General features: G+C 40.3%; 1 protein-coding gene across 18 annotated transcripts in view; it reads right to left on the bottom strand.

Moving 5' to 3' along the window:
- ASPH (aspartate beta-hydroxylase) overlaps positions 1-12188 on the bottom strand; it is a 189839-nt gene that overhangs the window by 30535 nt on the left and 147116 nt on the right. For all 18 annotated transcript variants that reach the window (XR_003038026.2, XM_025001422.2, XM_025001421.2 and 15 more), the window contains 3 exon segments: positions 11668-11766; positions 7655-7744; positions 2671-2808 (listed from right to left, as the gene is read on the bottom strand). Coding sequence is in view for 17 of the 18 variants with exons in the window: in XM_025001422.2 (XP_024857190.1) it covers positions 2671-2808; positions 7655-7744; positions 11668-11766 (327 nt within the window). In the remaining variant the exon portion in view is untranslated.

Consider the following 12188-nt stretch of genomic DNA (forward strand, 5'->3'; position numbering starts at 1 on the left):
ACTAGATATATATAATATTCTATTGTATGTAAAAATGGAATACTACTCAGCCACAGAAAAGAATAAAAATTCTGACATTTGCAGCGACACGTATGGACCTAGAAACTATCATATACATAGTGAAATAAATCAGACAGAGAAAGAGAAACACTGTGTTATCATGTATGTGTGGAACATAAAGAAATGAATATAACAGAAACAGACTCACAGATGCAGAAAACAAACTAATGGGGAGAGGGGAGCACGAGGGGCAAGATAGGAATATGGCACCAAGAGATACAAACCACTATGTATAAAATAGGCAACAAGGATGTACTGTATAGCATAAGGAATTATAGCCGTTATCTGGTAATATCTTAATGGAGTACAGCAAACATATTGAATCACTATATTGTATACGTGAAGCTAACATAATATTGTAAATATACTTCAATGGAAAACAAAACAAACAAAACCAGGCAGTATGCCTATGGAGCGGATGCTCTAACCTCACTGTTTGACCTTAATGTAGGTTAATTAAGTTATTAGGTATTCATCAACCCCCGGAAACCTATTTACTTTTTTAACATATTTGAACTACAATGTATATATCACAGCTTCTCATTTCTTAACATATTTATTGAGACATAACTCACATACCAGAAAATTCGCTCAACTAACTTTTTACAACCCAGTATATTCTCAGAGTCATGAGCCATAAACAAGGTCTAATTTTAGACCATTTCCATAACTCCTTACGCATGAGCAATCACTCACCCTCAGGCCCTCTTCCTGGCTATCACCAATCTACTTCCTTTATTGATTTGTCTGTCTGGACAGTTCACATGGGGGTTTCCCTGATGGCTCAGCAGGTAAAAATATGCCTGCAATGCAGGAGACACAGGAAACATGGGTTCAATGACTGGGTTGGGAAGATCCCCTGGAGAAGGAAATGGCAACCCACTCCAGTATTCTTGCCTGAAAAATCCCATGGACAGAGGAGCCTGGTGGGCTATAATCTGTATGGTTGCAAACAGTCAGACATGACTGAGTCACACATACACACACACAGTTCAAATAGGTAGCATCATGTCATACACAGTTCATTTATGTTGTACCACGAATCTTGGTACTTCTTCCTTTTTTATTGCCATGGTGTAATATATCATACTTTGTTTATTCTTTCATTCATCCTTTAGATGGACCTTTGGGTTATTTCTACTTTTTATACTCTAAATAATGCTCCTCTGAACACTTAGGTGCATGTTTCCATATGAATATATGTTTGCATTTCTCTTGGGCATACACCTAGGAGTAGAATTGCTGGGCTGTAACTCTGTGTTTAATGTTTTGAGGATCTGCCAACCATTGTCAAAATGGCTGCACCCCTTTGCATTCCCATCAGCAAGGGCATGGGGGCAAGATATTATCTCAGCTCAGTTACATCAGATGTCTGAAAGGGTGAAGCCATTTGTTGCTCAGATCACTCCTACATTTGGAACCTGCGAGATCTCATGGGGTTGGCCAACCTTTGTGGTTGGTCTCACCCTGGGAGGCACTTTCATATGATGTGATAATGGACTGGACTCTTTATTATTAGTGACAATGAGGTCTAGTGAATTGCTGTGTCTGTTAAATGTTAAGACCCTTTTGTTAGAAGGGATCAGTCTGTGGTCAAAATTCAGGGGGTGGCTTCAGATAATATTATAAGAACTTTATCTAGTCTTTGTTTCCAGTTCTTGGCAAAACCTTCCAAAATCCATGAAATTTCTTGAATAAGTGGAATGACTTTTGTCATTCCCTGGTGGCTCAGATGGTAAAGAATCTGCCTGCAATGAGGAGACCTGAGTTTGATCCCTGGGTCGGGAAGATCCCCTAGAGAAGGAAATGACAACCCACTCCAGTATTTTTGCCTGGAGCATTCCATGGACAGAGGAGGCTGGTGGGCTTCAGTCCATGGAGTTGCAAAGAGTTGGACATGACTGAGAGACTAACACTCTCTCACTGTCATTCATAAAGAGTCTCAAAAGAGCACACTTGAATTTATGCTAATGAGGCGACTTAGTATGGGGCACCAGATGGCCACAGGAAGGGGCTGGTCACCAGAAAGATGACGTGACTAGGTTGGAACTTTCAGCTCTACCCATCACTGGGAGGGACATGGGTGCTGCTGATTAAGCTCCATAAACACTGGTGAACCACAAGATCTGATGTACTTGTGGGTGGGTGTGCCTGTCCACAGGCCAGGAGGGGGCGTACCCCAGTTCCACGAGGACAGAAGTTCCTGCACTTGGATCCTTCCCCGTCCACACCTCACCTTGTGTATCTCTTCATCTGCTGTTCATCTGTTTCCTTGATAATATCCTTTATCATAAACTTTCAAGCACAAGTAAATGTCCTGAGTTCTGTGAGCCACCCAACACAAAACTCTTTGGGGTGCTCCGTAAGTTTTAAGAGCGTAAAGGGTCCTAAATTGAAAATTCTGAAAACTGTTCTTCCACAAATGTCTCTCTTCACCATCTAACCTGAACTCTTGTCTGCTGGGATGAAAAGATTTGCTTTGCGCTGTTTTCTGCATATGCCCCTGGAAAGAAAATCTATCTCCACCTGGACGGACATTCCTTTGCTTGAGATTCCATCTCTGAATTTTGAGGAGGAAACAGACAAGGACTTGGCAAAGTTAGCACTCACCTTCACTAACTCGGTGTAGCCGGTCTCTTTGGGGGTCCACCACGGCTGGGCTTTCAATCCCTGCACGTTGTACAGTGAGCGCTGCCACACGGAGGCAAAGTGGCCCCTCTGGTGCCCCAGCTCGTACCACCGATATGCCTGGAAAATCGGAAAGATTGAACTCTAAATGAGGCTGCTGCTGCTGCTAAGTCGCTTCAGTCGTGTCCGACTCTGTGCGACCCCATAGACAGCAGCCCACCAGGCTGCACCTTCCCGGGGATTCTCCAGGCAAGAACACTGGAGAGGGTTGCCATTTCCTTCTCCAACGCATGAAAGTGAAAAGTGAAAGTGAAGTCACTCAGTTGTGTCCTACTCTTAGTGACCCCATGGACTGCGGTCTACCAGGCTCCTCCGTCCATGGGATTCTTCAGGCAAGAGCACTGGAGTGGGGCAGTCTTACTATAAATAACCTAAAGTCACTAAAAACACGGTATGACTTTGTGATAATACATAAAGAGCTTGCTAGTCAAGTGCCCCAATCTGCTAAACACTGGCAAAAATAGTGTTATTTGATTGGGTTTTTGATTAGGACCGATTATTTTAAATAAATGTGTGTATTTTATTTTCACTCCTAGGCCATAAGCTCTCTGAACACAGGACTCATACTGCACTCAGTCTGATCTCCTCAGAGTGTCCAGCAGAGTCTAGGACTTTGTTCAGTGGATAAATCATTGAAGATACAAAAGGGGACTGTGTTTATATTTTAGTTTTCATTTCTTAAATTCTATTTCTATGTTTCCTTTGAAAGGAAAGGAGTATATTTTCACCATTTTTTTTTTTTTTTACAGATACCTGCTTTTACTGATTTGGGATGCTAAAAAGGACAGCATTTTTTCCCCCTACCACGCCTGGTGGCATGCAGGATCTTAGTTCCAAGACCAGGGACTGAGGCTTTGTGTCCCCTGCAGTGGAAGCATGGTGTCCTAACTGCTGGACTGCTAGGCAAGCCCCGGACAGCATCTTCTTTCACATGAAGTGTTCTCTGTTTACATGAAGAAGAAGACTGCCCCAAGGAAACGGAGTATAAACCCTCCATTAAAGAAGCAGACGAAAGAAAATAATATTCTGAGTTGGCAATAAATAGAGTGATAGTCCACATTAGATTTTTTAAGAAGGGGAATTTTGTTCCGAGTAATTTTTATCCCTGCCATAAGGGATAACATTTGTGGCTGTAGGCTATAACACAATACAACTTGACTCCAAGAAGACGAACTAGTCTTTACAGGGATGGCTGGCTGCAGTCTGCTGTTCCATGCATCCCCTTCAAATGATGCCTGAACCATATGCTGTCCTGGGGCCTCCCCACACAGCCCTGCGCCCAGCACACCCCACTCTCTTTAGACTGGAAGACAGTTCTAGGATTGTACTTAATGGTCGCCCCCCCTCTATTATCTGAATTCTGATCTAATGATTGCTTTCGAAGAGTGATTTCAAATATACATCTTGATCAATGAAAACAGGCAGTTAATATCAAGCAGATTAAGAAGACAAGAATATTTTCATCAAACTCCATCTTACTTTAGATGTAAGAAATAATAACTCTTAAAAAAGTAAAAATTCATAGGCCAAAATTTCATTGGTTAGAAAAATCAAGAACCATCTCTATTTTCAGTAACACTTTTCAGCTCATGACTAGCTTTTGCACAAGTACTTTCATTTGATCTTTTCTGTAACTCCAAATAGTTCCATTTTACAAATGCTCAAACTGAGATTGAAGAAGACTAAACATGAAGAACAATCGCCTAGGGCATCTGGCAACTTATTCCACTCTGTCTCTCTGTCATCTAAAAAGAAACTGTCACAAGTGATCTTCTTGTGTAATTATCTTTCTCAATATTATCTCAAACTAAGAATATATGTACTAATCACTCATATGTTTTCCTTGAAAGACATGTAAGTGGTAACCATAAAGTAATTTCTTTAAACATGGCTCACAGTAGTCTGATTTTAAAAATATAGCATTTTACCTTTGAAATTAAATTGACTATTTTAGTTATTTTTGTCCAATTTAAATTTAGTTAATTTTTCAGTGTTAAAGTGAACAACCATATTAATTACGACAGATGATTTTTGGAAATTCGTATTAATTTTTTTAATCATCAGAAATTCATTTTAAGGACATAGTGTTAGAATAGTGAGAAAGAAATTAGTGGAGTTAGAAGTCTTAGATTTCAGTCCTGACTAAACACTCAGCATGCTGGGTGCCTGGGCAAGACATTGTATTTATAGGGCATGTTCAAGTATCTGTAAGAGCTTTTCTGACACTCAAAGTTGGTACTAGTGCATCAAACATGGCCCTTGACCTTATATCCCTCTGCCATTTAATTTTTTTTTAGCTGCTCAGCTTGGAGGATCTTAGTTCCCCAACCAGGGATTGAACCAATGCCCCCTGAAGTGGAAGTGTGGAGTCTTAACCACTGGACCACCAAGGAAGCCCTCTCTCTCACCCCCCACCATTTAACTCTTAGAGAAACAAAACTAGGAAATGATATATTAGTCATTAAAAAAAATTATCTCCAATTATAGAGGGGACATAGTGAATTTAGCTAGATTTTAAATTTTTTCATTTTTAATTGGAGTGTAGTTGCTTTACAATGTGGTGTTGGTTTCTGCTATACAACAATGTGAATCAGCTATACGTATACAGACATCCCCTTCTTGAGCCTCCCTCCCAGCGCTCACCCCAATTCACCCATCTAGGTCATCACAGAGCACCGAGCTGGGCTCCCCCTCAGCTGCTTCCCACTAGCCAACTATTTTATACATGGTGGTGTATATATATCAACGGTACTCTTTCAGTTCATCCCGCCTTCTCCTTTCCCCCGCTGTATTCACAAGTCAGTTCTCTGTGTCTCTATTCCTGTCCTGCAAATAGGTTCATCAGTACCATTTTTCTAGATTCCATATTTATATATGCATTAATGAGGGTTCCCTGGTAGCTCAGTGGTAAAGAATCCGCCTGCCAATGAAGAGACTCAGGTTCAGTCCCTGGGTTGGGAAGATCCCCTGGAGGAGGGCATGGCAACCCAGTCCAGTATTCTTACCTGGAGAATTCCATGGACAGAGGAGCCTGGTGGGCCACAGTCTATGTGGTCAAAAAGAGTCAGACACGACTGAGCAAGGAACACTTTCGCCTTACTTTCATACGCTATTTGCTTCTCTGTGGGCTTTTTAAATTCAAGAACTGTGCTACTCCTTGCATTTTAACGATAATTAAGCTGAAAGCACAATCCCATAGGTTCAAATTGCAAGCTCCTAACAATGTGTAGTAGTGAATTGTTTGCCCTTGAAGTGAAGGCTCTAAGATGTGAGACTAAATCACAGACTTGTTTTATCTATCTTTGCCTTGGACCATAAGATGTTCAAAGGTAAATTAATTAGTGATGATTACATTTATAGTAATCAGATATGAACATTTATCCTGTGTTAGATACTGTTGCAAAGTCTTTTGTATCCTTCTCATTCAAAGGAAGTACCAGGAATTTACATCTTAAGAGAATGAAGGAACACAAAAGTGACGACTAATCAGCAATTTCTTCCCCCTTCTTTCTCTTCTTCTTTCATTTCTCACTTTATTCCAGTTGATTGATTGGTAGGTCAGAGGGAAAAGGTACAGATACACAGAAATAGATAAAGAAAACAGTGTTAGTCATCCAAATTTCTGTTACCCCAAATTGGGTCATCTCTTTAGCTGGCAATTACCCCATTACAAAACCCTTTGCTCCAACGAACCCTCAATTGTCCAAATAGTACCAAGTTCTTATTAGCTTTAGAAACCAGAAGTTACGTTACCCTCAGATGTCACCTTATTATTGATATATATATTAAATGCATGGTTACAAAAATCCAGGGTCCCTGACTCTAATGAGAGCCCAGCATAGGGCCATGGCATGGTGCAGGATAGCCTAGCAATGTTGTGTGAACCACAGCAGATGGTGAGAGTTTGGGGATTTACATCGTATGATGCCATCATTAATGACCAAATGTTATACTAAAGAAGCCAACACTGAACTCAGAAAAAAGGAATTATGATAAAAGAAAACATGTGATTTATTTTAGGTGCTATATTTTCTGTGTCAGTACTGGTCATTATTATAGCTATAGATGTTCATCTTAAACTTGGTATTAAATATTTCAGAAAGTAATTACACAATTAACCACCAGGTTCAGTCTGCTTAAGAATCAGTTGGATAAAGACTTCATTCTAAAAATAACTACTTTTAAAATTCCAAAATAACATGAATCTAGGCTTCCTTGGTAGCTCAGCTGGTAAAGAATCATCCTGCAATACAGGAGATACTGGTTTGATTCCTGGGTTGGGAAGATACCCTGGAGAAGGGATAAGCTACTCATTCCAGTATTTTCCCCTGGTGGCTCAGATGGTAAAAATTTCACCTGCATTCTGGGAGACCTGGGTTCAATCCCCAGGTTAGGAAGATCCCCTGGAGAAGGAAATGGCAACTCACTACAGTATTCTTGCCTGGAGATTCCCATGGACAAAGGAGCCTAGCAGTCCATGGGGTCACAGAGTAGGACACGATTGAGCAGCTAAGCACAGCACAGGCAAAAAAATATCTTAAAAGATACTTAAACAATTTCAAGGACATCTCTTCATTTCATAAATTTAAAAATATTTTTTCAAGGCAATATCCATCTCTATAGATACACACACAGATGTACAAACAGGCACACATATACATGCAGACACACACACACGCACACTAATTTAGAGATTATTCAGATACCTTATTGAAAGAAATTATAAAAGTCAAACCCCAAAATTTCTTCATAGTAGGAAATGTTAGGCTGTTGCAAAAAGTTTAAACCATGTTCAAAAGTTTATGCTCAAAACATTTTTTCAGTTGTAACTGTCTCACAGAAATCATTGCCCTCCTCTCCTTATCTTCTGTTAAAGAGAACAAAAAGCTCATGAATGCACTATTACCTCTTTGTTTCCAACTCTCTGCATGGCGTCCCCCAGGTGAAAATAAAATCTCCCATCATCAGTACCAGGATCCCCAGATTCTATTCCTTCCTGTAGAAAGGACAGTGTTAGTATTTGTGAAAGGATTAGATATTAGACTTATTAATCCATTGACCTACTAAATCTTTTCTAAGATCCAGAAAATCATCTCAATATTGTTGTTGTTCAGTCTCCCGGTTGTGTCTGACTCTTTGCAACCCCATGGACTGCAGCACCTCAGGCCTCCCTGTCCCTCATCATCTCCCAGAGTTTGCCTAAGTTCATGTCCTTTGCATTGGTGATGCCATCCAGCCATCTCATCCTCTGACACCCTCTTCTTCTGCTGCTCTCATTCTTTCCCAGCATTAGGGACTTTTTCCAATGAGTCGTCTGTTTGCATTAGGTGGTCAAAGTATTAGAGCCTCAGCTTCAGCATCAGTCCTTCCAGTGAATATTCAAGGTTGACCTCCCTTAAAATTGACTGGTTTGACCTCCTTGCTGTCCAAGACACTTTCAGGAGTCTTCTCCAGCAACACAGTTCGAAGGCATCAATTTGGCAGTTAGGTTACTGGTCAGTATTTACAATGCAGAAGCAAAAGGAGGTGATAAAGTTCAATGTAACAATGCATTCATCATCAATTAACAGTGGAATAGCGCATTAAGTTACCAGGATGCTTTGTGAAGTGTCTCTGCGGGAACAATTGTATTTCAATATCCCAAAGAATTTCTCTGACTGAGTTTCTATCACATTTATTTTGTTCTCCAGATCTGACCACATGTCATCTAGAGACTTTTTTTCCCCTGAACCAAAATGTTTAGTTGCTCATAGATGTTTGAAATGATAGGGACCCAAATGCAAACAATATTTTTTTCCACTCAAGGCAAACATGTCCTCACTTTTCAATGAAATCATTTACAGAACACGATAGGATTAAAGCCAGTTGGAATCTTTGAAAATATAATTTTATTAAACAATTCTCATCCTAAAACACTCAGCTGATTTCTATCCCCACTGTCCACAAAAGAACTGAAATTTAAATTTATGTAAAAACAAAAAAGAATATTAAAGCAAGAGAATGAATTTAGAAAAGTAAAAGAAGCTCAAAGATAAAACGTATTTCAATGTCTAAAAGTCTGCATCTTTGAGGCTTCTTCATAAGAAGCCCATTATCTTTTACTCGGGTGAAGTTGTATGCACATAAGGGTGGAGAATAGCAGCACAGAACAGAAGCATCACTCAGGTGGGGAGAGTTGTGATCCGGGGTTCTTGACTGACGGATGTTCAGGTAAACATCATTGTTCGTTAACTAACCAACCCTGACCTCTACTTCCTCCTCTCTGTGCCAGGAGAGTACTGTTAGGTCGCTATGATGTCAAAGGAAATTTAAGAGGAATATTTTATATCAGAGAAGACTACGTGCCCACAGGATCATGGCAGGGAATGGGCAGCTTGCTGAAGTCCCATGACAGTCAAGACAGGCTGGGGGGTGGGGTGTATGCCCACCTCAAGGGGGCACCACTGCTCAGCTCCTGTGCTGAGATGTGGGTCACATGTGACCTTTCCAGAGAAATCAGAAATTTGCTTGATTATATAAAATCCTTCAGATTTTCAACTAAGGCAAGCAGTTAAAAATTTTTTTAAGAGAATTATATTGGCCAAATAGAACATGCAAGCTACTTGTAATCAGTGGGTCACTATTTGGGATCTCTGACCAAAGTCACATGAAGGAAATAGATCACAAAAGTGGATCATAAAGGTGTTACTTTAAGTTTATAGGTATATAACCTGCCAACATCCACTGGATCATGGAAAAAGCAAGAGAGTTCCAGAAAAACATCTATTTCTGCTTTATTGACTATGCCAAAGCCTTTGACTGTGTGGATCACAATCAACTGTGGAAAATTCTGAAAGAGATGGGAATACCAGACCACATGACCTGCCTCTTGAGAAATCTGTATGCAGGTCAGGAAGTAACAATTAGAATTGGACATGGAACAACAGACTGGTTCCAAATAGGAAAAGGAGTACGTCAAGGCTGTATATTGTCACCCTGCTTATTTAACTTATATGCAGAGTACATCATGAGAAACACTGGACTGGAAGAAACACAAGCTGGAATCAAGATTGCCGGGAGAAATATCAATAACTTCAGATATGCAGATGACACCACCCTTATGGCAGAAAGTGAAGTGGAACTAAAAAGCCTCTTGATGGAAGTGAAAGTGGAGAGTGAAAAAGTTGGTTAAAGCTCAACATTCAGAAAATGAAGATCATGGCATCTGGTCCCATCACTTCATGGGAAATAGATGGGGAAACAGTGGAAACAGTGTCAGACTTCATTTTTTTGGGCTCCAAAATCACTGCAGATGGTGATTGCAGCCATGAAATTAAAAGACGCTTACTCCTTGGAAGGAAAGTTATGACCAACCTAGATAGCATATTCAAAAGCAGAGACATTACTTTGCCAACAAAGGTCTGTCTAGTCAAGGCTATGGGTTTTCCAGTAGTCATGTATGGATGTGAGAGTTGGACTGTGAAGAAAGCTGAGCGCCGAAGAATTGATGCTTTTGAACTGTGGTGTTGGAGAAGACTCTTGAGAGTCCCTTGGACTGCAAGGAGATCCAACCAGTCCATTCTGAAGGAGATCAGCCCTGGGATTTCTTTGGAGGGAATGATGCTGAAGCTGAAACTCCAGTACTTTGGCCACTGTCATGCGAAGAGTTGACTCATTGGAAAAGACTCTGATGCTGGGAGGGACTGGAGGCAGGAGGAGAAGGGGACGACAGAGGATGAGATGGCTGGATGGCATCACTGACTCGATGGACGTGAGTCTGAGTGAACTCCGGGAGTTGGTGATGGACAGGGAGGCCTGGCGTGCTGCGATTCATGGGGTCACAAAGAGTCGGACATGACTGAGCGACTGAACTGAACTGAATTGAATCAGCTACCTGGCTGATATGGTAGCACTAGCTAGTGTTACAGGCTTCCCCGGTGGTTCAGATGGTGAAGAATCTGCCTGCAATGTGGGAGACCCAGGTTCAATCCCGGTGTCAGGAAGATCTCCGGGAGAAGCAAATGGCTATTCACTCCAGTATTCTTTCCTGGTCTCCAGGACAGAAGAGCCTGGCAGGCTATAGTCCATGGGGTGGCAAAGAGTTGGACACAACTGAGCGACTAACACCTTCACTTTTTCAGCTGGTGTTACTATTTAAATTACAAATAAAAAATTCAGTTCCTCAGTGATATTAGCCACATTTTAGATGCTCAACAGTCACAAGTGGTTAGTGGCTACCACATGAGAAAATACAAATAAAGACCTTTATGGCAGAAAGTTCTGTTGGTCAGCCCTGAGCCAGACCACATGTGATCCTGGTGAACTGACAAGGATTCTGTTTTTATGTGAACAAAAAATGACAACACATTTTATTCTGAATCTTTCAGGCTATCAGGCTTTTGGGGATTGGATTTACTCAGTCTGCATTTGTTACCTCATTTTGTATAGGTTTCCATGAAACCTGTTCAAAGTAGTTTCAATGTACAATTAAATTGCAAAAGGAACAGTTAATTCATTATTGACTGGGGATTTTTTGCTGAAACTAATGCCTTTGGCTGGCAATTTGCTATATAAGTGAAAACTGAAACATCTCCAGTCAATAATGTTTGGGTAACAAAAGATGTATTCATATGTTTCTGGTTGATAATGTGTTAATGCATTGTCCATATTTTAAAATATTTTATCAATTAATAACTACTGCAGTTTTAGGAAGTTCTTCAAAATCTTTTCCAAATAATTTCTGCTCATAACACTTCAAATCTGACACCCTCGATTAAGCTGAAGGTCCACGCTGCCTGTGAATGTCATCGACTGAAGGTGTATATTTTGGTGTTGAAAAGGGTCAGTAGTGCATGCCAGTCAATCTACAATACATAATCAAGGGTGTCCAAATGACTCAAAGGGATCAGAAGAGGGAAAGAGAGGAAGGGAGGGAGTTACCTTCAGATAGGGGATGCTCTCAGCAATCTTGTTCTGTGCCTTCAGGATAAAGCCATAATGCACTTTAGCAAAACCATCATTGGGTGTCACGCTCAGAACCTAAACTCAAAAAAAAAAAAAAAAAAAAAAACCTATTGCGATGGACTGTGAATTCTACAAATGTTTTAATTAACTTTGCTGTGCTTGGACTGGATTATGATGCTATAGCTTAAAATGCAATAGTGTTTTTTTCTCATTGCAATACATTAGGCTTAAATGGCCCCATTTCCCCTCAACTCAAAATGTTCAATGCAAAATGTTCTCCAAGAATGAAGAAATGAATGAAAAGGCAATGACCATTAAAGCATTGCTCTAACAATACCAGTAAAATCTCTATCAATTTTATGACTTCAATATTTTTTTAATGATCAGGGAAAGACTGCTTTAAATTAGTTCTATTTAAAGTCAACTCTGAATGGTTATCATATATTTCTTTACATATATGTTTTATGGGCTTCTTTGGTGGGTCAGATGGTAAAGAA

Source organism: Bos taurus, chromosome 14 (assembly GCF_002263795.3).
Source record: "Bos taurus isolate L1 Dominette 01449 registration number 42190680 breed Hereford chromosome 14, ARS-UCD2.0, whole genome shotgun sequence".
NCBI classification, from domain to species: Eukaryota; Metazoa; Chordata; class Mammalia; order Artiodactyla; family Bovidae; genus Bos; species Bos taurus.